Consider the following 27,157-nt stretch of genomic DNA (forward strand, 5'->3'; position numbering starts at 1 on the left):
CAGCCTGGTCTTCAGGATGATCACAATATGCAAATTAGCTAGGCTGTTAGATAAAATGAATGCAAATATATGTGAACTTTAAGTGTGGACAGCCTGAAAACCAGACTTGTTGGTGATTCAGGGATTTGAATTGCCTGTCCCTCATCTGGCATTTGCATTATCCCGTGACTAAGATTAGGACACTGATCTTTGACAGGAGAGCCACAGATAGATATGATTGTCAGTGTAAATAAAATGTGGAAATGAATGTAGTCTTTTAGATAAGTTTCTCAGCTCTTGACCCTGAGAACCTCCAACAGGTCTGTGGTTTTTTTTTGTTTTTTTTTTTTTATGTCCACAATGCATATTCTTCAGATACAGAATAAATTTGTTTATATAAGCCAGACCTGCTGGAGATGCTCAAGGACCAGGTTTGAGAACTAGTTTTCTCCCAAATATGCATAGATGTATCTTGAAGACCAGAGCTGTTGCTGCTCTTGAAGATCAGAGTTGTATACCCCTGCCATACACTTAGGGACCTTCGTTTTCTGTTTTTATTTTATTTTGCCTGGGAATTTCACTGTTCTAACAAAAGTCAGTGGAAAAATGACTGATATAACACGCAGAAGAAGAAGTGGAAAGTTATTTTTCCAGCGATTTTCTTTTTTGTTCTAAGTTGAAATTCCCAAGTAAACAAAAACTGAAAACAAAGATCCCTACATACACTTCACTTTCTATGGTACAGAGATATGACTATAAATTGGAAAAATCTGTGTGTCACTGGCGGCCACATTTAACTAGAATCCTCAGATGCTAAAGTTTTCTACTAAATTTGGAAAACATGAAAAGGGACAGGAATAGTTTAGTTTTAGTTTGAATTTCATACATCACTTTTCTTCACATAAAACATGCACAACAAAAAATAAACATTTAACCAGAGAGGTAAAAGTATACTGTATATATCTTAGATTTCACCATAATTGAGCCAGTGGGAGGCACTTATGCTTTTTGTGTTCTTCTCTAAAGAAAAGAATCGGTTTCAGAAAGAAAATTTGCATGATTATCTATTAACCAAACTGTTTTCTTTTGTGGGGTTTTTTACATTTTTGGAAATTACTGATATTCCATTCAAATATTTATATACCTTACTAAATATCTTCAGAAGATACATTTCAACAATACTTTTGGTGATCAACTTTACTGTAGCATTGTAGGTATTATATTGACCTTGCAGCTGTCACTGAGGATATGGTACAGTGAAGGACATAGATTTTGCTGTTGCTGTTTGTTTTATCTTACACTGATTGTATCTGGAACATGTATACCGATAGCTTAAACTTTGTTTAGAAGATTTACAGCTGTTCATTCTCAGGATTTGAAATCCTACATCTCAGAAAAAAGTTTTAGGAGGAAATCCTTTATTTTATTTTTTTAGTACTTTGTGTCGATAAAACATCTTTTCTTCTGTTGCTGTTTACTTCCCAAAAAGCTGGACTTCCCATTTGAAATGTGTTTCGGAAGAAACTATTATAAGCTTAAGGATTGGGGCGTCAGTAGAGCTAGTTGAGATTTTAGGATTCCTTTAAGAATATCCATGAGATTTATTTGTATGCACTTCTTCCGGGCATGCACGCGGGGAGCGTGCTAACTGCCCGACAAACACCAACTGGAGCCAGTGTAAGGTGAGGGGAGAGAGCCAGGTGACCAGACAAGCGCGGGTGTCTATTGCCCACCTGGAACACTCCAAAAAGACTGCTCACCACTAATCGAAATTTTCACAAAAGCGTTCCCATCACCTGAATCCACAATAATCATAGGGGAGTTTAACCTACATGTAGACAGCATACCTAAAAAACATAGTATCTTCCTAGATACTATGGAAGTAATGGGCTGGTCACAATTTATAACCAATCCAACTCACAAAGCAGGACACATGCCAATCACAATAACTGCACAGTCAATTCATCCCACTGGTCTGACTACCAACTGATAAAAGCAGAAATATGCCGCCTCAACACAATATCGTATATTGATCATTCACAATCAGAAAAAAGAACCAAAAATACTTGAAGAGACTATTAAAAATAAGATAACTGATCTTAAATTTGATAATGCCTCCTCAGCTTTTGACTCCTGGGATAATATCAATGAAATAGTCTACCTTATGCCCAGTCCATAAAAAAAAGTTCCAAAAAACGCAACACCTCTAAACATAAACTTTGGTGTAATGAAGAGCTAAGACACACTAAACAAACCCTGAGAAATTCTGAAAAGCAATGGCGAAGATGACAATCTAAAGAATCCCTAGAAAAATACAAATCCCCATTAACAAAATACTGTGGGCAAATCAATAAAGCAAAAAAGACTATTATGCTAAACAGATTCATGGTGTAATATTTAACTCAAAATTGCTATTTGAAACAGTCAAAAACTTAATCAAGGACCCATCAACATCATTCTTGAATAACAACAACTTACAAAGAATTTCTGTAATGAATTTGCCACATCGCTACTAGACAAAATCAGTAGGTTGAAAACTCAATTCTCCACCGGCTTACCAACAAAAGAATAGGAAGAAAAACATGGGCAAGCAAAATGGAACACATTCAACACAGTATCAAAACTCAAAACTAACCAAATAATTACAAAAATTAAACCTACCCAATCCCTGTAAGTTTCCTGAAAACAGTACACAATGTAATAACTCAAACAATCATAACTATGATCAACTACTCGCTATCAGAAGGATTGGTCTCAGAGCAAAACGAGCTGTGATTAAATCAATCCTAAAAAATAAAACTGGCAGAATTGATGATTGGGACATTTATCAACCAATATCCAACCTGCCTCTCATCATTAAAGTCCTAGAAAGAGCAGAGCTATCACAATTAGAAAGCTACTTAGAAGACAATAATATTCTCTACCCAACCAAGTCTGTTTCAGAAAAGATCGCTCAACAGACCTACTCATTTCCTTAACTGACCCAGTACTACAGGGATTTGACAATGATGAATCCTATATCCTGTACTAATTGATCTTATAGCAGCCTTCAACACTTTAGACAACACCCTGCTGTGCCATCAATTGAGAAAAATTGGAATGGACGGAAATGTCATTGATTAGTTCTCTTCCTTCCTAACAGATTGTCTAATTTGACTTGGAATGATCTCTTATCCAACACCTTCCCAATCGACACAGTTGTCCCCCAGGGGTCAGCACTCTCGGCTATACTATTCAACATATATATGCTATCTCTATGTACATTAGCGGAACTAGGAATTAACTTCTTTCTATATGCAGACATACAGTTCTACATACCATTCGACAAAACATTTGAAAAAAAATACCTTCGACCCTGTCCACCTACATGAAGGCAATACAACAAAAACTGTGTCAGCTGAAGCTAACTCTAAACACACAAAAAAATGAAATTATGTGGTTAAAGAGGAATTCCATCATGATCAAACCGCCACTCTTAGACCTAGGAAATGTTAACATTGCACTCTCAGATCATGTACGAGACCTAGAAATACAGATCGATGAGAACTTTTCAATGAAAATGCATATAAGCAAACTAATTAAAACTGGATACTACATCAGCTGAAACCATTGCTAGCAATACAAGACTTCCACACTGTTTTACAAACAATATTTTCAAACATAGATTACTGCAACTCCCTATTACTAGGTTTAGCCTCAGGACTACTAAAACCACTATGGTTACTACAAAATGCCTCAGCTAGACTCTTTCTTACTAAGGACAAGGAAGTTTGACCACATCACCCCTTCACTAATAGCACTGCACTGTACAATCCAGAATTCATTATAAAGTGTTCACCCAGTTTCCCCAACCAATTTGATCCATCCTATCAGTGTGATATAATTTGTACCCTAGTATCGCACTGGTCCATTGGTTATCCTTTTTCCACCAGGTTTCTAAGATTCCAGTTATGTCTCTCTCTTCCATTTTAATTTTTTAGACTTCTGGCATTTGCACACAGACATTTCAGGGTATGTTTTTTTTTGTTTGTATATACAATCTTTCTTACAATTGATAAGGGTAATTTTGACTTTGTATATTTTTTTAAGACAGAATGTAAAAAATGTATAGAAGACTCATCAACAAAATGAGAAGCTTGGGAGTGAGCTCCAAGGTGGGTGGCGTGGATTACAAATTGGTTGACTGATAGAAGACAACTTGTGATGGTAAATGGAACCTACTCTGAACAGACAATGGTGTTAAGTGGAGTGCCACAGGGATCGGTGTTGGGACCGGTTCTGCTCAACATATTTGTGAGCGACATTGCGGAAGGAATAGAAGGTAAAGTTTGTCTATTTGCGGATGATACTGAGATCTGCAACAGAGTGGACACGCCAGAAGGAGTAGTGAGAATGAGACTAAATTTAAGGAAGCTGGAAGAGTGGTTGAAGATAGGGCAGCTGAGATTCAATGCCAAGAAGTGCAGAGTCATGCATCTGGGGTGTAGTAATCCGAAAGAACTGTATGTGTTGGGGGGGTGAAGGGCTGATGTGCTTGGAACAGGAGAGTCACCTTGGGCTGATGGTGTCTAACGACCTGAAGCCAGAAGAATGATGGGCTGCATAGAGAGGAATATCTAGTAAGAAAAGGGAATCAATAATTCCCTTGTACAGGTCCTTGGTGAGGCCTCACCTGGAGTACTGTGTTCAGTTCTGAAGACTCTATCTCAAAAGGGAAAGAGACAGGATGGGAGGCGGTCCAGAGAAAGACAACTAAAATGGTGGGTGGTCTCCATCAAATCCTTGTGAGGAGAGGCTGAAGAACCTGAATATGTATACCCTGGAGGAGAAGAGCAGCAGGGCTGTTATGATACAGACCTTCAAATACGTGAAAGGTTTTAATGATACGTGGTCAACAGACCTTTTCACTGGAAACAATTTAGTAGAACTAGGGGTCACGATTTGAAACTCCAGGGAGGAAGACTCAGAACCAATGTCAGAAAATATTTCTTCACGGAGAAGGGTGGTGGATGCCTGGAATGACTTTCCGGAGGAAGTGGTGAAGACTAAAACTGTGAAGGATTTCAAAAGGGGCATGGGATAAACACTGTGGATCACTAAAGGCTAGAGGATGAGAATGAATGAAAAGAAGCATGGGGGTAGTGGGCCTGGGGGTGACCTGCACAGAATGGCAGTTGTTACCCTAGGCAGAGTCGTAGGGGTGGCCTGCACGGAGCAGCAGTTACTGCCCTTGGCAGAGACATGTAGTAACTTGCACGGAGCGGCATTTACTACCATGGAAAGCTTGCTGGGCAGAATGGATGGACCATTGTAGACCCTTCTTCAGAACTGAGATGCAAAGAAACTCTTAATACACGACCCCAATGATGATGAAGGCAATCAGGGTGAGATCTGTTGTCATTTTGGAGGAGAATACTCCCGGGACATGCGCCAAATGCTTCCTCCTCAGACTGGCTAGATTCCGCCACAGAGAGGGTTGGTTAAGGGCTAGCGGACCTTCCAAAGAGATCTCCTGAGGCATAAGGGATTCTCCCTTGAGGGAACAAATCAGATATTTTTGACAGAAGAAGTTGAAAGATGCCATCCTTGTCATTAGTTGCCAGCGAGGCAAATAAAATCTTCATCAATTTAACTACTTGGTCTAAAGGCTGCTGTGTCCTCTGATCAGGGAGCTGGAGAAGAGACATCCTCTTCTGAAACCAGTATAGATTCAATCCTCTTGAGAAGCTCTTAATGGGCTCCAGGAGGGAACCATCTCCTGGGTCAACTGAACTGGTGGATGCATGGAGAACAGAGGCACCATGGACTATATCAGATCTGGCATTTTGTCTTCCTTGCTCGAAGAGATAAAGACGGAGATAAAGATGTTGAGATGGAGGGAGATAAGTGAAATACCCTCAGGGCCTCTTAATCGTTCCCACTTCAAATGAGTCAAGTGCACCAAGGGATCTGATGTTGACAGCGTCAACAGAGCAAACAGCTGCGTCGATGGGGACATGGATCTAGACATCGGCTTTCATCTTCACTTTGACAATTATACTATTCCCATTACAACGAAAGTCCATAATCTCTGAACCACCATTGACTCGACTCTACCCATGTCTCACTATTTCTGTTTTGGTTAAAACGTCATTTTTCAAGATTCATCTGCTAAAGTGCCTTAAACTGTTACTATATCCACATGACTTCCAAACCATATTACAGGCCTTGATTATTGAAATGCTTTATACTTAGGCCTTTCAGCTACTATCTGCCCCCTCCAACTGATCTTGGTCAATGCAAACCATTGCGATCACATAACACCTGTTTGTTTTTCGTTACATTGGCTATCTGTTTCCTACCGCACCTGATACAAAATTATAATTCACAATCCCCTTTATAAAATTTAATCAGTTCGGTTATGTTGAAGCTTACGTATTTATCAACCAACTTGTCATCTTTGTTCACTAAATAAGTCTCCTTGAAGTACCCTCCATAAAACTTGCCAGATTAGATTTAACAAGAAAACGCGCCTTCTGGGTTGCAGGTCCTATGTCATGGAATTCTCCCCCTGATTCCTTAAGGCTTGTAACCAGCTCTAAAGAATTTAAAAAGAAATTAAAGACCTATTTATGCAGCTTGGCATTTAACTCCTGGTTAGGGATCCTTTCCTACAGCTTTGATGCAAGTTCGTGCAACCCTCTCTTTTTATGAGAATTGAATTACTTTATGTCCAAGTTATTTCAATTTATCTGTATTGTTGTAGATCTTATTTTATTATGTATTTTTTTTATACATACATTCAATAAACATTTTTATACATACATTTTTATACATACATTCAATAAACATACACACGGTTACTGTGACTCCAACATCGCTCTAAGCTACAACAGCAAGAGGAAATGTGGAAAAAAGGATTCGCACTCACAAAGCGGGGAGTAGCTGGCTTGTTACGGCGGTTACTACCCCAAACCAAATAAGCCTGATACTTCACTTTCAATGCATATCCAGCATAGCTCCCTGCTTCAACGGCAGGGGAGAAGAAAAACTGATACTTCAACCATATCCAGCATAGCTCCCTGCTTCAACGGCAGGGGAGAAGAAAAACAACCAATAAGAGCTGAATAACATAGTCTGGGTAAAACAAATAAGCATGGGTGTAGCTTGCTTATTGCGGCGGTTACTTCCCCTACTACCCCTAACTAATCAAGCTTGATATTTCACTTGGATGCAGCTCCATCACTGCTCTCTACATTAATGGTGGGGGTGGAAGGGAAATAGAACCAAAGAGCTAAGAGAAACAGATAAGTATGAGAAAAAAATGTGCGAAGCTTGCTGGGCAGACTGGATGGGCCGTTTGGTCTTCTGCCGTCATTTCTATGTTTCTATGTTTATGGAAACCGCTTTGATATTTTCCTATGAAGAAGCGGTCTACAAATTTTTTTTTTTAAATAAATACAGTGCTAACTGTGTCACTAGGATCCTTGCATGAGGCTTCTTTTTATGTGTCATCAAGCCCTGTAGAACAGGTGAGGAGCTTATAGACCCTTTTTCCTAGTGCTTCCACACTTTGCTCGATTCTTCCAAGCAGCAAATCCAGAAATCAGCACCACAGAAAGGGGAGCTTTGCATGAGGAGCTTCTGCTCAACTTGGCATAGAGGGAGGCTGAGGAGGCCCCCCTCTGAGTAGAGAAACGACTCTGGCTTTTCACTGACCTGCAAAGTTCTTCCATCTTTCAGGCCCTGCTCCTTTCAGATTTCGATATTAGGCCACAGTCATATAGTTAGCTGCATCGTGGTATGGTCCCAAGACATATATATAACTGGGGATAGACATGTTCCAGCCACACACATAGTCCTTGAAGTCACTGGATGCAGCTTTTTTTGAAGCAAACTTGTTTTATTTTTTTTGGTAGCACTGAAAAGTGTGGAGGGGCTGCCGAGGCAGCAGGCAATTTGAAACGAGTTAAGATAAAACACAAAACTATCAAGTACCAAACAACTTAGAGAGTTCATATTAATGCAGAAGCTCGGACAAACAAAACAAAAAAAAGATTGAGGGGATTGCAAGGCAGAGTCTATGTCACTCGTGTGTCATGGCTAATTCAGCCCTGCTTGTCACAGAGAAATAATGCTATATTTAACTCTATCATTTGAGTATTGCTAATGGAGTATAAAATGCCTCTAACAACATAAACAAGAATAAAAGCTCATCCCTGAAGACCTCTCCCTCTTCTTCTCATTCTATGTTCCCCTCACTTCTCCACTCCTCTCCCCCTTCTAGTGCATTAGCAGGAATTTAAAAACAAAAAAAAAATTGCCATCAGCCCCAGCTCCTGGGCTTGCTAGCTAAGAAAGCCAGGAGCTACTTACATGTAAAGGTATTCTCTAAGGACAGCAGAATATAAGTCCTCACCAGTGGATGATGTCATCCAGTTGAGCCCAGTGTGCAAGATTTATACAAAAACTTCTACAGCATGCACAACTGAACATATGCAGTACAACCCACATCACTGCATCATAGGTCACCTTAGTTCTTTCATAGTTTTATTACAGAGAATGTGAAGAACCAACTCAATGAGTCAGGTGGGTTTTGTGAGAACTTAAATCCCTCTGTCTTAGAAATCAACTCTGTCTTAGCAAGCAACTGCTTGCTTTCTCTGAAAGCAAGCAACTGCTTGCTTTCTCTGAAAGCAAGCAGGATAAGTCCTCACCAGAGGGGACTCTCTAGCTACAGTCTGCCCCAAATGCAACCAGAAAATCATTGCCAACAGGTAAAAAAATATTTTTTTTGGTGCCAGCCATTTTGCTAATTTTTCCCTATCTTTGGGGCAGCCTGGAAAACAAGAGGGTATGGAGTTGGATTCTACACCTCAGACATCATAGGTCAGACTGACCAAACCTACCATCACATCGGGAGGCCCTATCCAAAAAGTAGTAAAATGTGAATTCTCACTATACATTCACATCACAGCTCTGTAATTTCCTTCATGCAGGTTGATATCAGATGGGCCGCCATGGATCTAATACTATAAGCTTTGACATGCCCTAGCAAATTCCAGCCTGGCTGGATATAACAGAAGATGCAATATGCTAGCCAATCAGAAAGGGTATGCTTGGCGATGGCAGTTTTAGGCTGTTTGTTGCAAAAGTAAATAGCTGAGAGGACCTTCTAAGGCTTCAGTGTGCTCCCAATAGAAGGACGAGGCCATTTTGCAATTCATACAGTTCAATGTTTGCTCACCTTTGTCAGTTTATTTAGGCATTTTATATACTATCGTTCCAAAATAAGATCACAACGGTTTACAAAACCAGCTTTCAGTTACTAGGTCAAGAATCCTATTCTGTTTCAGTGTTCATATTCTAGGTCAGTATAACAGCATATACATTTTCTAAGTCATATTTATACATAATCTAATTCATCTCAACAATAAATGGGTATTCTGAGTCGATGCATCAACATTAAGTACAAGAAAATTATGGTGCTTTGATGTAGAATTATAACATATGATTTCCATTTCATTATCCTTCATATTATACTCAATATATATTTAACATCACTCAATCTGTTAGCATAGTGTAGGGTTCTGACAGTGATGTTACTTGCCAGGTTCTTATGGCCTGGATTGGCCACTGTTGGAAACAGGATGCTGGGCTTGATGGACCCTTGGTCTGACCCAGTATGGCATGTTCTTATGTTATCTGCATACTGGAGTTTTATGTTAGTTCATATGCATTTCTAAAGAGCCATGTTTTCAGTTCTCTTTTGAAGCTTTCTTTATCTGGCATAGAGATTCTGGAAGAGAGTTCCATAGTTTAGGGTCTGCTATGGAAAACATTGTCTCTTATTTGTGTTAGGTCTGTGTTCCATGTTGTGGGCACCTTTAGAAGTCCTTTGTTTTGCGATCTTAGGACTCTCTGTGGGTTGTATGGTTGAAGAATCACTCCTATTAAACATGGGTTAATGATGATATTAAAAATTAAAGTTACTGAACTCCTGGCAAGGATCATTTCCCTTTTCATGGGCTCCAGCTGGACTGACATTTCTAGGCATTAAACTGGTGGGGCAGCATGAGGACACATATGCAAGTAATTTTCTTGGGGTGTTAAAATTATAGCCCTCTTGCATAGGTGGAGGGGTCTCCCGCTTTCTTTGGGATGTTACGCCTTAATAAAAATGGTCATACTCCCCAAAGTGCTATATTGTTTACAAATGCTACCCATTTGGGTCAAAGAAAAAGACCGTACTTTTATCTGGGAAGGAAAAAGGCCTGCATTAAATTACACACTTCGCTTGGGTAAACTGGAAGGAGGGCTGGGAATACCAGACCTGCGTGTGTACAATGTTGCTTGTTTGAGGCACAAACACAAGTTTGATACTGAGGATCTAATGAAGGATACTTTGGCGCTATACTACCCTATTAACTTAATACATTTGTCGGGTTGTAGACTAGCGTTTATGATACCATCTTTTCCTTGGTTTAAAGTGCTGCACAGGGCCTGGGCTTGATGGAGGAAAGGTTTAAACCGCTCTCCTGCAACATCACCCTTTCTAACCTTGGTGGCGAAAGTGTTCAAGGGATTTTTCTGATTGGGAAACTCGGGGCCTCCGGGCTGTTCACCAGTTGATTGAGGAAGATTCTAAAACATTTATTTTCCTTTCCTCAAGTGCAGGAGGAGTGGGACTTCCCTCATGAACAATTTTATGCTTACATGCAGGCCCGGCATTATTGCCATCAGTTGGCCAAGGGGAACCTCTCCTTACTTACACTACCAATGAAGAAGACTTGTTCTTTGACCCCACTCCCAAATTTAACAAGATAGCGATATGGGCCATGCACTTGCGAACAAATGTGGTCAAGGGACATTTGCTAGAAACATAGAAATGACGGCAGAAGAAGACCAAACAGCCCATCCAGTCTGCCCAGCAAGCTTTCACACCTATTTGTTTTCATATTTATCTGTTACTCTGACTGCTGAGATCAGGGCCCTTATTGGTAACTTTTTGGTTCCAATTCCCTTCCACCCCCACCATCGATGCAGACAGTAGTGATGGAGCTGCATCTAAGTGAAGTATCTAGCTAATTGATTTGGGGTAGTAACCACCGTAATAAGCAAGCTACTCCCACGTTTGTTTACCCTGCCTGTGCAATTCAGTCCTTGTTGGTTGTCTGAATATAAATCATCTTTACTTCATTCCCTCCTGTCGTTGAAGCAGTGAGCTGCGCTGGATATGTATTCCAAGTGAAGTATCAGGCTTAATTGATTTGGGGTAGTAACCGCCGTAACAAGCAAGCTACACCCATGCTTATTTGTTTACCCAGACTATGTAATTCATTCCTTGTTGGTTGATGCTGAATATAAATAATCTTTTCTTCATTCTCCCTGCCATTGAAGCAGAGAGCTATGCTGGTCTTGCATCCAAATGGTCCGTTGATTTGGGCGTGGTGGTCAGTCTGACATAAAGGTAGCCTTCATAAATTTTTACAGGCATCTACACCTGGCCAACTTACGTGAAGTACAGTTCAAATTTATACATAGAATATATCTAACTCACAGCTTGGGGAAGCAGATGAATATTTGGGAGTCTGACCTCTGTATAAAATGTAATGTGCAATCTGGAACTTTATGCCACATGGTCACTGGCTGTGTAAAAAAGCAAAACTACTTGCGACAGGAGTGTGGGTTTTTAGATAATATTTTAGATTGTAAGAACCCCTGGTCAAAAATGCTTTTGCAAATCTTTGACAAGAGTGTTCGCCTACCAGTAGGAGGAAAACCCTTCCTTGGTGTCCTTACCAGCGCTGGCAAAAAAACCCAAATTCCTGTCTTATTGGAATGCTGACACTATACCTTACATGAGAGAATGGATGGCCTTGCTGAGACAAACAGTGCAACTGGAACTTCTTTGGAAAAAAGAATCCCTATCCCCCAAGCAACTAAAGTGGATGAGAAAATATTTCAGTTGGCTGCTTGTCTTTCTTTCACTTGGGTGCCAAGCAGCGAGGGCCCTTTGAATTTCCCGCGGATTTCCGGGCAGGACCGAGGACTCCAACGCGAGGAGGAGGAGCTGGATAGGCGAATAAAATCTAGCCTACGCCGGTGTATTACTGCCGCTTGTCTTTCACTTGGGTGCGAAGCAGCGAGGGCCCTTTGAATTTCCCGCGGATTTCCGGGCAGGACTGAGGACTCCAACGCGAGGAGGAGGAGCCGGATAGGCGAATAAAATCTAGCCTACGCTGGCGCGACTGTTAAGCCGCGCGCGGTCAAGGGGCGAGCGGCTTTGCCCGGCTTAGCCCGGTCTGGAGCGGATTTTCTTTCTTTCAAGTGGTCAGATAGAGATCCTGGGACAGCAACTGTGAGTAACTTGCTGCTTAATACTGAAAGCAATCATAGTTGAGACTTTAAGACTTTACTATCTGTTTTTTTGATCTCTCATCGTATTGCTATGCCTCATACAAAGAGGAAAACAAAGATGAGAGAAATGTCGTCCACTAATTTGCTGCAGCCTCCTATTACAGATTGCTTTCAGATAAATCCCAAATATACACCCGGAAGAGCCGCTAGTAGTCCAACTCAGGAGCAGGAGTTGGTCAACATGGCACTTGAAACATCGTTGTCCCTGGGTGCCCCAGAAAGACCAGTCCCTCCGACTGCTAAAACTGAAGTGGGCTTAAATATTTCTTTGCAAAATTCTTTGGTTTCCCAGAGAGAAGTCGTGAAGTCGACTAAGACCTTGGAGGACATAAAAGAACTTAGTCCCAGGGAACCCAAAGATACCTTAAGGAATGCAGATAAAAATGATGGGGCATTGCAACAGCTCAGAGAAAGTGATGTACAAGTTTGTTTAAATGGTGGTGAAAATGTCTCTGTTATTTCTAAGAAATTTTCTATGGAGGAATTAGGCTGTATGATGATTACCATGCAAAAATCAATAAATAAACTAGTCAATAATGTTCAGGAAGTTTTAAAAAAGAATACTCAAATGCAGGAGACAGTAGATTCTTTGGAAAAGAATGCTAACACAATGGAGGTACAATTGGGGTAAGTTCAAAAAATTCAGTCCAATTTAATTAAATCAGAAGAAGAACATAAGGTTAAGATTGAAATGATAGAAAACCAGATGAGGAAATTAAATCTTAGACTATTGAACTTTCCAAAAACTCATCTTGTAACATCTTTAGATCTGTTTAATAGTTACCTCAAGAATATTCTGAAATATACAGAGTCTAACTTGCCTAAATTAAATAGAATTTATTATTTACAACAAACAGAGGGAAAAAATGATAAAGATGGGGAGATATTACAAGATCTGAATTTGACGGACTTTTTAGAAAAATCTTTTGAATCTAAGATTAGCACTACAGCAACGTTAGTTGTACAGTTTATATCCCAATTAGAAAGAGATACAGTACTGAGGTTGCATTTTAAATATCAGAAGAGTAATTTTTATGGTCAGTCTATAAGGATTTTCCCGGACATAGTTCGTTGCACTCAGTAAAGACGTAAGAACTTTATAACAATGCGACCGGAAGTGTTATCACGAGGAGCACAATTCTATTTAAGATATCCCTGTAGATGTTTTAGTTAAGCATGGTGATAATAGATATGTTTTCACACAGCCTGAACAGTTATGAACATATTTAGACACACACTCTTAATATGCTGTGCAATATGGGAAAAGTTTTTTGGTTTTTTTTTATATGGGATGGATTAAGCATCAAGTGTAGTTAATTTAGTAAATTTTCTTCATGGGTAATGCTCCTATTTTGTTGTTGAAACCCAGGCTCTCAATCTTTTCTTATTTTGATTTCTTATAGTGAGGGATAATAAGTTAATATGTTGACACAATTTTCTGTGATATAATCTTATGGATATGATTGATGTAACTTATTTATCCAATTTTTGTATAATTTGAATAATGCAATAAAAATTAAATTAAAAAAAAGAAAATATTTCAGTTTGTGGGAAAGAGTGCTTCGTAAGCTCGCACAATGATAAACGAGGGGTCAACTGAGGACCTTCATTGTGGGATCGGTCAGAGGTGAATGTGTTTATGGGTGCGTTTGTATGTGTTGGATACTGGAACTCATTTGTTTTTGTGATTTTTTTTTTGTAAAGATAAGAGGATCCAGAGGGCTATCATGGACAGTGTTTATGGATCATTGCTTTAAATCAGAGTTTGTAATGTTACTGCTTGTTGATGTTCCTCTGTGGATCTAATAAAAAAAAAAACAATTTTCAGAAAAACAAAGCAACAAATCACTGTGAACATGGAAGCTATAACAAGCCAAATTGACAAACTAAAGAGTAGTAAATCACTTGGACTAGATGGTTACGCCCCAGAATTCTGAAGAAATTTTAAAATATTAAATTTCAACACTTTTCATTTATCATTAAACGTTTATCATACCTGAAGATTGGAGGATGGTCAGTGTACACCAGTCTTCAAAAAGGGCTTCAGGAGTGATCCAGGAAATTATAAACTGGTGAGCCTGTTAGTGCTGGGAATAATTATAGAAACTATTCTAAAGAACAAAAGTACAGAACATATAGAAAGACATGGTTTAACACTAGAACCGCCAAGTGTTTTTTATACTCTAGAATCACCACTGGCATGTTTTCATGTCATCACTATGTTTTAGGTGCCATAATTGAAAGAAAACTGTTTTTGGACATAAATTGATACTCTATATTAAGCATAGACAATAATTCTGCATTTTGTCTATTTCAAAGTTTTGGTGGTACAATCTGTGACAAGTTTCTTTACTATTAGTACCATAGGAACATGACAACTGTATCATGACCCAAAGTTTTCAGTTTTTAGGTTTTATTTCATGTATTAGATGCTATCCTTATATTTTATTTTGTTTTACTTTATCTTTCATACTTTATCTTTTATAATGTATTTATCTTTTATAATGTATTTTACTATCGTGAGATGTTTTTCTTTTAAAATATTCTGTCCATTTTATTTAAATGTATTTTGATTAATTATTTAATTCATCATATATCTATTTAATTGTATTTTTTAAATCACTATGTTGTAAACCGATGTGATGTTCCCATGAATATCGGCATATAAAAACAAACAAATATGACATAAAAAGATCTACAATAGTTGCCTTTTATTATTTCATAGTAAATGTTTTAAAGTTAACATAGAATTAGATGAAATAAAATCCTTCAAAACAAATTAAAACATTTACTGTGCATGTACAGTAAAATTTAAAGAATGTACTAAAATGTTCTTAAAAAACAAAAACAAACCACTCTAGAACTGCCATGGCATGTTTTTATGCCGCTAGACTATAGGTGCTTGTCAGTGGGAAAAATATTTTTGATGAACAAATTGATGTTCTGTTAGACACAAGTGTCAGAGTGCAGAAAAGTCAAAGCACCTCAACAGATGAATAAGGATGAGCAGAAACTGCGAAAATTCACTGGCATGAAAACATGCCAGCAGCAGTTTTATGGTTTACGATAGAACAAACTGAAGGGAGTAGGGGGCTTAAATTTTCAGGAATCAAAGAACATAAAATGTTGAAAAGTCACTGAATTTCAACGTGGTACAATGATGAACACGGCTTGTGCAAGCCTTTAAAATCTTCACTGGCACAAAAACGTGCTGGTGGTTTTTCATAGGACATGGCCAACATGCATTTACCTAAGGGGAAGTCTTGCCTCACTAATCTGCTACATTTTTGAAGAGGTTAACAAACGTGGATAATGGTGAGCCAGTGGATATAGTGTTTGGGTTTTCAGAAGATGTTTGAAAATGTTCCTCATGAGAGATTCCTGAGAAAATTAATGAGGGGAGGCAATTTCCTGTTAAGACAGGAAACAGGGTAGGGCTAAATGATCAGTTTTCTCAATGGAAATAGCTACATGGTGGAATGCCCAGGCACAGTGCTTTTTAATATATTTATAAATGAGGTGAACAGATTTGCATGTACAGAATTATTCCAGATTGTGAAAAATTGCAGGAGGACCTTATGAGACTGGTCATCTAAATGCCAGTTGAAATTTAATGTGGAAAAGTACAAAGTGATGCATATAAGGAAAAGTAATCCAAACTGTTACATGATGTTGGTTCTATACTAGGCATCACCACCCAGGAAGAGGATCTAGATGTCAATGTGGAAAATACATGAAATTCTTTGCTCAGTATGCAATTGTCAAAAAAGCAAATAGTATTAGGAATTATTGGGAAAGGAATAGAGAATAAAACAGAAAATATCATGCCACCTCTGTATTTCTTCATGGTGCGATCGCATCTAGACTTCAGTGTGTAATTCTGCTTGCTACATCTCAGAAAAGATATAGTGGAACTGAGAAGGGCAACCAAAATGATAAAGGGAATGGAACGATCCCCCAATTAGGAAGAGCTAAAGAGGTTATAAGGTTATTCAGCTTGGAGAAGACAGCTGAGGGGAGGTATGGTAAAGGTTTGTAAAATCGAGTGGAATGGATAAATGCGAATCAGTTGTTTACTGTTTCAAAAAAATAAAAATACTAGGGGACAATCCATGATACTATTAAGTAACATTTAAAACAAATTAGAGAGAATACTTTCACTCACGCACAATTAAGCTGTGGAATTTATTACTGGAGCATATGTTAAAGGCAGTTAACATAGCTGGGCTTAAAGGTTTGGACAAGTTCCTAGGGGAAAAGTCCATAAACCATTATTAACCAGGTAGATTTGAGGAAACCCACTGCTTATCCCAGGGTATAAACACAAAATCTCTCTACTATTTGGGATGCTGCCAGATTCTTGTGACCTGGCTTGGCCACTGTTGGAAACAGGAATACTGGGCTTGATGGACCCTTGATCTCACCCAATATGCAGTTCTTAAATCAAAATGCATTAAAGTCGTTTTTCATGTGTCCATGCAACCATACATTACACTTTCATCATGAAAAAACAATTATGAAATATTGCGATCTAGGCAGGATTTAAGTGCTGGTCAAAATAAAACCCAAACCAGATCACAAAATTGTAGGATGTGCACATAAATTTGGCATAAATGCTAAACTAAGGTTCATGCAAACATTTTGCAGAATTTCTACCACTCTTCAAAGACAAAATTGCACAAAATAAAAAAAAAGACCCTTATCTTTTGTGGCATGGTATTTAAATTTAACATTGTGGAAGAAGTTATACACAAATAGAGCTGTAGAGCGTTTGCTATGTGCTGTTATCTTATTGTGTGTTACCTGTTTGCAAAAATGAAGAAATCAAACAAATTTTGGATAAACTATTTATTTGCTTTAATGTGCCTATTAATTTCATGTAATATTTGAATGAGCAGTTTTCATGAGAACTTGAGTACCAATAAATCTCATTATACAGATGTTACATTTTGCTTGGAAAACCATAAATTCTGAGAGAGCAGGTTACTGTAACTTCAGTCTTAGACCATAAAGGATATCAGAGGGAAGAAGAGTTAGTGGATCTTGGACAATTATGGTCTGGTGACAATTGGTCATGTCTTCACCACTCCTCAAAAATAGTAGAAAAATCCATTCACAAGTTAGTGATTTTACAAAAACAGTTCAATAAGCATGTTTTTGTGAATATGTGGTTTGCATGTGTAGACCACCTTTCTTGGACCACAGAGCATCTCAATATGGCTTACAGCAATTAAAAATGCAATAATTGGGTAAAATACAATAAAAGCCATTTATCTAAAAATGGATGTGAATGAGGTTATAAAAATGGCAAACTCAATACCAGTTAGGGTCAGTGTCTCTGCATTCAGTGTTGCGAATAAATGAGAAAATATATATCACAAGGGCACATCCGTCGGAAGTAAATTGCTTCAAATGATCGGCTATGATGAACTGCATTTTCAGATATTTTATTACAGAATTATAATACGTTGGATTTTTTGATGTGTATGTAAAATTAGAATTGTATTTCCTATGTTTGCTACCACGGTTGCTGTTTTCATCCTCAGTATTCTTGTTCATTTGATTTATTTTTCTTTGCTAAAGAATGCTCTGTGATTTTCTGACAAAATTATCTTTATAATAACAAAGCACCTCATACAGAAAAATATATTGACCTGTGTGTATATATACTGTAATTGATCCATTTCTTTTTGTTTTGTGTTTTGTTTTGTTTTTTGCAGCTTGTACTTCCAGAGTATCTCATCCATGCTTTCTTTTGTGTCATGTTTCTGTGTGCAGCAGAGTGGCTTACACTGGGACTTAATATGCCTCTGTTGGCATACCACATTTGGAGGTAATGTTCCACTTGTGAAACTCTGCCTGGTACTGATGCTGTAATTGTCCTGTTACATATATTTTGGGTTATAAAATAAGTACTAGAGGTGAAACTGGTCTCCTAGAATATTTAGTATGAAATGAATTACATTTTTCAGCACTTCATACCTCTTAACCACAGCCTCTGTGTTCCTGCAGCAGTCCAGGGGTAGATTCTGCAGCAGACTAGACAATTCTATAGCATGTGCACAGATTTGAATTATTTTACATTTTATATTTAATTTATTTTGCATAATAAATATAGTTTTCAAATCTTGCTTTGTGTCTGTATAATTTAATTTATTTTGATCTTTTGGAGTTTTATGGGTAGGGGATTGCAGTTATTGATGGGAGAAGAGAAAATCTTTGGGATGGGAAATGGAGGGAGAATCAGGTTGGGGAGGAGGAAGATAGGTCCCCAGAAACAGGCAGAGCTCCAGAGTCTCAATTCGTGGATGAGACGATGGTGCAAGGAAGAGGGATTCAGTTTTGTTAGGAACTGGGGAACCTTTTGGGGAAGGGGGAGTCTCTTCCGAAGGGATGGGCTCCACCTTAACCAGGGTGGAACCAGACTGCTGGCACTAACCTTTAAAAAGGAGAGAGAGCAGCTTTTAAACTAGAACAAAGGGGAAAGCCGACAGTTGCTCAGCAGCGCATGGTTTGGAGGGAGGTATCTTCAAAGGAGACTAATGGTGCATTACAATTAGGGCATCCCGGCAGTGAGGTTCCAATAATAAGAAAAGTAGTCCAAGTGCCTGTAACTAAAAACTAACCTGAGCTAAAAATTCTAACTTATCCCTATCAATTAAAAAGCAAAATGAAAATACAAACAAAAAACAAACTTTGAAATGTTTGTATACTAATGCCAGAAGTCTAAGTAGTAAGATGGAAGAATTAGAATGTATAGCCGTGAATGATAACATAGACTTAATTGGCATCTCAGAGACATGGTGGAAGGAGCATAACCAATGGGACAGTGCTATACCGGGGCACAAATTATACCGCGATGACAGAGATGAGCACCCGGGAGGCGATGTGGCGCTTTGTCCAGGATGACATAGTCCAACAGGATAAACATCCTGCATGACACTAAATGCACAATCAAATCTTTATGGGTAGAAATTCCTTGTGTGTTGGGGAAGACTATAGTGATAGGAGTATACGACCGTCCACCTGGTCAAGATGGCAAGACGGACGATGAAATGGTAAGAGAAATTAGGGAAGCTAACCAAATTGGTAGTGCGGTAATAATGGGAGATTTCAAATACCCCAATATTGACTGGGTAAATGTATCATCGGGACATGCTAAAGAGAAAGTTCCTAGATGGAATAAATGACATAGAAACATAGAAATGACGGCAGAAGAAGACCAAAGGGCCCATCCAGTCTGCCCAGCAAGCTATGCGCTTTTTTTTTCTTTTTTTTTATTTCTCTCATACTTCTGTTACTCTTGGCTCTTAGTAACCTTTTGGTTCTATTTCCCTTCCACCTGCACCATGCTCCGGAGCGCACTGTTAGCCTGCTATTGGACGCGCGTTTTCCCTTACCCCTTATTCAGTAAGGGGAGGAAAACGTGCGTCCAACCCGTGGCACCTAATAGGGCCCTCAACATGCAAATGCATGTTGAGGGCCCTATTAGGTATGCGCGCGGGATACAGAAAGTAAAATGTGCAGCCAAGCCGCACATTTTACTTTCAGAAATTAGCGCCGACCCAAAGGTCGACACTAATTTCTTCCGGCACCGGGAAAGTGCACAGAAAAGCAGTAAAAACTGCTTTTCTGTGCACCCTCCGACTTAATATCATAGCGATATTAAGTCGGAGGTCCCGAAGAGTAAAAAAAGTAAAAATTTGAATTCGGCCCATGGCTGTCGGGCCGAAAACCGGACGCTCAATTTTGCCGGCGTCCGGTTTCCGAACCCGTGGCTGTTAGCGGGCTCGAGAACCGATGCCGGCAAAATTGAGCGTCGGCTGTCAAACCCGTTGACAGCCGCCGCTCCTGTCAAAAAGGAGGCGCTAGGGACGCCTAGGTCCCTAGCACCTCCTTTTACCCGGATCTACTGCTGGACCTAATTTAAATAGTGAATTGCGCGCGCCGGGAACTCTCCCACAGACTTTACTGTATCGGCCCGATAGTTAGGGGTAGTAACCGCCGCAATAAGCAAGCTACACCAATGCCTTTGTTTACCCAGGCTATGTAACTCAGTCCTTGTTGGTTATTGCCTGTATATAGATCCACTTTTCTATGTTCCCCCTGCCGTTGAAGCAGAGAGCTATGTTGGATATGCCTTGAAAGTGAAGTATCAGACTTTCTCCCCTGCCGTTAAAGCAGAGAGCTATGTTGGATATGCATGAAGTATTAGACTTTCTCCCCTGCTGTTGAAGCAGAGAGCTATGCTGGATATGCATTGAAAGTAATGTATCTGGCTTATTTAGTTTGGGGTAATAACTGCCGTAACAAGCAAGCTACTCCCCGCTTTTTGTGAATGCAAATCCTTTTTTTCCCACACTTCCTCATGCCGTTGTAGCTTAGAGCAATGTTGGAGTCGCATTTAACCGTGTGTATGTTTATTGAATAAGGGTATAATCTCCAGGCAGTAGCCGTCATTCCCGTGAGCCACCAACTCTTCATTCACGTCCTCTAGACTTGATGGATCCACAGTGTTTATCCCACGCCCCTTTGAAGTCCTTCACAGTTCTGGTCTTCACCACTTCCTCCGGAAGGGCATTCCAGGCATCCACCACCACCCTCTCCGTCATCTAATCTAACCCCCTCGATCATCTAATGGTCCAACTGACTCCCTTACAGGCTTTCTGCTTCTGATATATTTGAAATTACCCCAATATTGACTGGGTAAATGTATCATCGGGACATGCTAGAGAGAAAGTTACTGGATGGACAGCTTTATGGAGCAATTGGTTCAGGAACAGACGAGAGAGGGACCATTTTAGATCTAATTCTCAGTGGAGCACAGGATTTAGTGAGAGAGGTAACGGTGGTGGGGCCGCTTGGCAATAGTGATCATAATATGAATTAATGACTAGAAGGGGGGGCAGCAAGCAAATCCACGACTCTCGTGCTAAACTTTCAAAAGGGAAACTTTGATAAAATGAGAAAAATAGTTAGAAAAAAACTGAAAGGAGCAGCTACAAGGGTAAAAAGTGTTGAAGAGGCATGGTCATTGTTAAAAAAAATACCATACTAGAAGCACAGTCCTCATGTATTCCACACATTTAAGAAAGGTGGAAAGAAGGCAAAACAATTACCGGCATGGTTAAAAGGGGAGGTGAAAGAAGCTATTTTAGCCAAAAGATCTTCATTCAGAAATTGGAAGAAGGATCCAACAGAAGAAAATAGGATAATGCATAAACATTGGCAAGTTTAAATGTAAGACATTGATAAGACAGCCTAAGAGAGAATTTGAAAAGAAGTTTACCATAGAGGCAAAAGCTCACAGTAAAAACTTTTTTCGGTTTTTTTTCTAACTATTTTTCTCATTTTATCAAAGTTTCCCTTTTGAAAGTTTAGCACAAGAGTCGTGGATTTGTTTACTGCCCCCCTTCCAGTCATTAATTCAAATTTGGTCATATGATCACTATTGCCAAGCGGCCCCACCACCATTACCTCTCTCACCAAATCCTGTGCTCCACTGAGAATTAGATCTAAAATGGCTCCCTCTCTCGTCAGTTCCTGAACCAATTGCGCCATAAAGCTGTCCATCCAGTAACTTTCTCTCTAGCATGTCCCGATGATACATTTACCCAGTCAATATTGGGGTAATTTCAAATATATCAGAAGCAGAAAGCCTGTAAGGGAGCCAGTTGGACTATTAGATGATCGAGGGGGTTAAAGGGGCAATTAGAGAAGATAAGGCAATCGCAGAAAGATTAAATTATTTTTTTGCTTCAGTGTTTACTGAAGAGGATGTTGGGGAGATACCCGTATCAGAAGGTTTTCAAGGGTGATGATTCAGATGGACTGACCCAAATCATGGTGAACCTAGAAGATGTGGTAAGCCTGATTGACAAACTGAAGAGTAGTAAATCACCTGGACCGGATGGTATACACCCCAGAGTTCTGAAGGAACTAAAAAATGAAATTTCAGACCTATTAGTAAAATTTTGTAACCTATCATTAAAATCAGCCACTGTACCTGAAGACTGGAGGGTGGCTAATGTAACTCCAATATTTAAAAAGGGCTCCAGGGGTCATCCGGGAAACTACAGACCAGTTAGCCTGACTTCAGTGCCAGGAAAAATAATGGAAAGTGTTCTAAATATCAAAATCACAGAACATATAGAAAGACATGGTTTAATGGAACAAAGTCAGCACGGCTTTACCCAAGGCAGGTCTTGCCTCACAAATCTGCTTCACTTTTTTGAAGGAGTTAATAAACATGTAGATAAAGGTGAACAGGTAGATGTAGTATATTTGGATTTTCAGAAGGTGTTTGACAAGGTTCCTCATGAGAGGCTTCTAGGAAAAGTAAAAAGTCATGGGATAGGTGGCAATGTCCTTTCGTGGATTACAAACTGGCTAAAAGACAGGAAACAGAGAGTAGGATTAAATGGACGATTTTCTCAGTGGAAGGGAGTAGGCAGTGGAGTGCCTCAGGGATCTGTATTGGGACCCTTACTTTTCAATATATTTATAAATGATCTGGAAAGAAATACGACAAGTGAGATAATCAAACTTGCAGATGATACAAAATTGTTCAGAGTAGTTAAATCACAAGCAGATTGTGATAAATTATAAGACCACCTTCTGAGACTGGAAAATTGGGCATCCAAATGGCAGGTAAAATTTAATGTGGATAAGTGCAAGGTGATGCATATAGGGAAAAATAACCCATGCTATAGTTACACAATGTTAGGTTCCATATTAGGAGCTACCACCCAAGAATCGTCTGTTCAGTGTGCTGCAGCAGTCAAAAAAGCAAACAGAATGTTGGGAATTATTAGAAAGGGAATGGTGAATAAAATGGAAAATGTCATAATGCTTCTGTATCGCTCCATGGTGAGACCGCACCTTGAATATTGTGTATAATTCTGGTCACCACATCTCAAAAAAGATATAGTTGCGATGGAGGAAGGTACAGAGAAGGGTGCCAAAATGATAAAGGGAATGGAACAGCTCCCATATGAGGAAAGACTAAAGAGGTTAGGACTTTTCAGCTTGGAGAAGAGACGGCTGAGTGGGGATATGATAGAGGTGTTTAAAATCATGAGAGGTCTGAGTCCAAGATGGGCGCCCTGTAGAGGAGATGCGACCAACCTCGCTCCGTGGTTTTTCCTGATATTTGCCTCTCTAGCTGCTTATTTCTTCAAAAAATTACTCTGGAATGCCTCACACTAAAAGAGAGGCAAAATTGAAGCCTTCAATTACCTAGACTCCAAATCCGGACCCATGCCAGCCACGAATAGAGATGTTGTTCACTGAGAAGTCGGCCGGCAGAAGGAAACGCGGGAATGCCCGACGCTGAGCAGGCACCGGGAACCCATGTGGAGGAAACATCCCTCAGTCCCGGTTCACCAATTACTCCAGAACCACCATCCAAAATCTTCAGCTTGTCTGGAGACGCCACGGCTGGAAGGAAAAGTGGAACCATCGAAAACAACTGCCCCGAGAAAGGAATCGAGTGAGGCACTCCTTTCGGAGAGCTGAGTAGATCGAGACTCCGGGGACTTGGTGGCCATGAAACATCAGAAGGACGGTAAGACCGGGGACCTGCAGGCATCAGGGAGGAGTGAGACGGGAATACACATTTTAGGAACCCTCCTTTTGGTTAAACCTCAAGAAATTACTATTGACATCATCTGGAACACGTTTGTTTGTATGGACTCTTCAAAAAAATCTATATAAAGTTTATTGAGAGAAAATTTACAACACGCTAAGGATATGGATGTAAAAATGATAACTTTGGAGGAAAAAGTGGTAGAGAATGAGCAAAAAATCAAGGATATATAAAAAATCCAAGATAATTTAGTAAAATCTGAGACTGTGTTATAGTAGGCTCGAGAGAATGGAAAATGAGAACAGACGAGAAAACTTGAGGATACTTAATTTTCTGAAAATGAAAGGACAGTCACCATGAGACCTGTTTAAAAGTTATCTTAAGAATATTCTGAAATTCCCAGAGGAGGGGTTACCTGCTTTATCCAAAATACATTATCTACCGAGGCCTAAAGAAAAGAAGCCAGAAAATCCTTACCAACAGCAAGGAGGGAAAGAAGAATCTTTAAATATTTCTGCACTGCTTGAAATGACTTTAGATACAGTAATTGAAACAAGGGAAACTTTGTTAGTTTCTTTTCTATTTATATCGGAAAGAGATGCTATTTGAGAAATTTCCTTAGAAACCAAGATCATGTATTTCATTTTATAGAATCTGGATTTATCCAGATGTAACAAAAGTTACCCAGGAAAAGAGGAGATTTCTACAAATGAGATCTGAAGCCATAAATAGGGGTGCAAAATTTATACTACGTTTCCCATGTAGATGTATATTAATATATCGAGAAGCTAGGTATATTTTCTTAGACCCCCACACAGTTACGTGTATATTTGGATTCACATTCCTGAAATTGTCCCAGGAAACGGTAATAATGTAATGCTCAGGAACTATACTCTTAAGGGTGTGATATTTAGTTAGAAATTATATTTCCTTTTTTGTAACTGCTCATTTGATATTGGACTCCCTATTTCCTATGATTATTATCAGATATGAAAATATGTTGCAATAATTATTTTGAGTGTTAATTAAGGATATTACTATCTGTTATCTGTGAACTAATTAGTTCTGTATATTTGGTTAAAATTCAATAAAAATAGAGGAGGGGGGTGGATCTAAGATGGCCGCACGCATTAAGACCTAAGTGGGAGTTCTCCGTCGTCTTTGAATTCTATTTCCTAAAATGCCTGCTAAAAGGAAGGGAAAAGTCCGGACTTACCCGTCCGAACTAACCCCATCCACTTCCATCCAGACGGAGATTACCGGCTTTTTGAGTCCAGCAGCGTCGCACCAGAGAACTGAGGAGCCCGATGAACGTGAAGGCGAGGAGGGGCCGTTCACGTCGGCGGGGGAGGTGTCTCTAAGCCCGGAACAGAGGGCATTGCCTGTGCAGGGGCTAACGGAGGAGATGAGGAATGGAGGTACGGCAAGTATCCCAGCCAACTCGAACCCAGAAGCTTCTTCAGAAACTCCTCAAGGTGAATTATTATCCGGAATCTACACCTCAAGTCCGGTGGAAGATCGGAGAGAGAGAATGGAAGGAGCAACAGACTCCAGAGTCGATCTGGGAGAAAGTGTTCCCGTGGAGATCACCATGAGGAAGGAGCTGATTGCCATTCCAGCGCGACCTGCACAGGTAACTTTAGACTCCCTCTGGGATTTTATGGCCGGGATGGCCTCCGCTATAAACTCTTTAGATGGGAAAATGGATACTTCAAATGTTCAGAGCGCTCAAAAAAACTGCTGCTTTACAATCACAAGTGGATGGGTTGAAAGAGAAAGTAATTACCTTGGAAAAGGAAGGGAAACAGTTTTCACAATATAAAATTGCTGCAATAAAAGATAGCCAAATATTATCACGGCGAATGGAATTTATTGAAAATAAATCCAGACATTTGAATTTACGCTTTATTAATTTTCCCAAGGTAGTGGGGGAAATACCCTACACTACCCTTAAGAAGTTTCTTCTGGAAAAGTTGGACATTGATGAGGCGAATTTACCATCTATAAATACTTGTTTTTTCCTTCCTGCTTCAACACGTCCAGGGAATGCCCCGAACGCTTCCTTTGGTGGAAACTTGACAGGGTTTCTGGAAGACTCGACACTGGACATAATAAGTAGAGGACACTCTTAGTATCTTTTATATCTGTAAAAGATATGTTTCGTCATGAAAAAATATTTTGGGAAATATCCTGTGGTTTTTCATGAAGCAGCAGTTAAGGTTTTTCCTGACTTAGCTCCAGCTACCCAAGCTAGACGTCGGGGTTTTTTAAACCTCAGACAAGAAGCTAGAGGCCTGGGCTATAGTGTGAAGATATTATTTCCTTGTAATATTTTCTTATGAAAGGCAATGAGCGCTATGTATTTTTCGTTGTAGATCAGTTAAAAGAGTTCATAGAAGTGAGGAAATTGAACACACTTATTTAGTAAAAATGATGCTACTGTTACGTGCACCAATAATGCATTAATATTACTTAAAGCTACCTTCTTAAAAGATTACATGTATTCCTACCCCCTTGATTAATGTTTATTATCTGCTGGGAGTGGGTCTTAACAAGGAAAAATGGTTAAGATAACTGATTACAATTTTTCTCTTTACCATTTTTGTAAAGTTTTATTATGCCTGAATGGAGATCAGATTGAAGATTTTGTTTTCCTTTAAAATGGAGATAAGGAGAAATATATATATATTGTTATTCTGATTAAGTACACACTGTATTTCTGTATAAGCAAATATGATTTTTGTTTGTTAAAAATGAATAAATTAAAAAAAAAATTCAATAAAAATAAAATAAAAAAAAATCATGAGAGGTCTAAAATGTGTTAATGTAAATCAGTTATTTACTCTTTCGGATAATAGACTAGGGGGCACTCCATGAAGTTAGCATGGGGCACATTTAAAACTAATCGGAGAAAGTTCTTTTTCACTCAACTCACAATTAAACTCTGGAATTTGTTGCCAGAGGATGTGGTTAGTGCAGTTAGTGTAGCTGGGTTTAAAAAAGGATTGGATAAGTTCTTGGAGGAGAAGTCCATTACTTGCTATTAATTAAGTTGACTTAGAAAATAGCCACTGCTATTACTAGCAACAGTAGCATGGGTTAGACTTAGTTTTTGGGTACTTGCCAGGTTCTTATGGCCTGGATTGGCCACTGTTGGAAACAGGATGCTGGGCTTGATGGACCCTTGGTCTG

At 39.3% G+C, this 27,157-nt stretch overlaps 1 protein-coding gene across 1 annotated transcript in view; it reads left to right on the forward strand.

Annotated features, from left to right (window-relative positions):
- The window catches only part of CNIH1 (cornichon family AMPA receptor auxiliary protein 1), a 73,392-nt gene that overhangs the window by 36,454 nt on the left and 9,781 nt on the right, over positions 1–27,157 (forward strand). Inside the window, exon 3 of the mRNA XM_029598297.1 lies at positions 18,099–18,211. Within this exon, the coding sequence (XP_029454157.1) occupies positions 18,099–18,211 (113 nt within the window). The remainder of the gene's footprint in view (positions 1–18,098; positions 18,212–27,157) is intronic.

Source organism: Rhinatrema bivittatum, chromosome 4 (assembly GCF_901001135.1).
Source record: "Rhinatrema bivittatum chromosome 4, aRhiBiv1.1, whole genome shotgun sequence".
NCBI lineage: Eukaryota > Metazoa > Chordata > Amphibia > Gymnophiona > Rhinatrematidae > Rhinatrema > Rhinatrema bivittatum.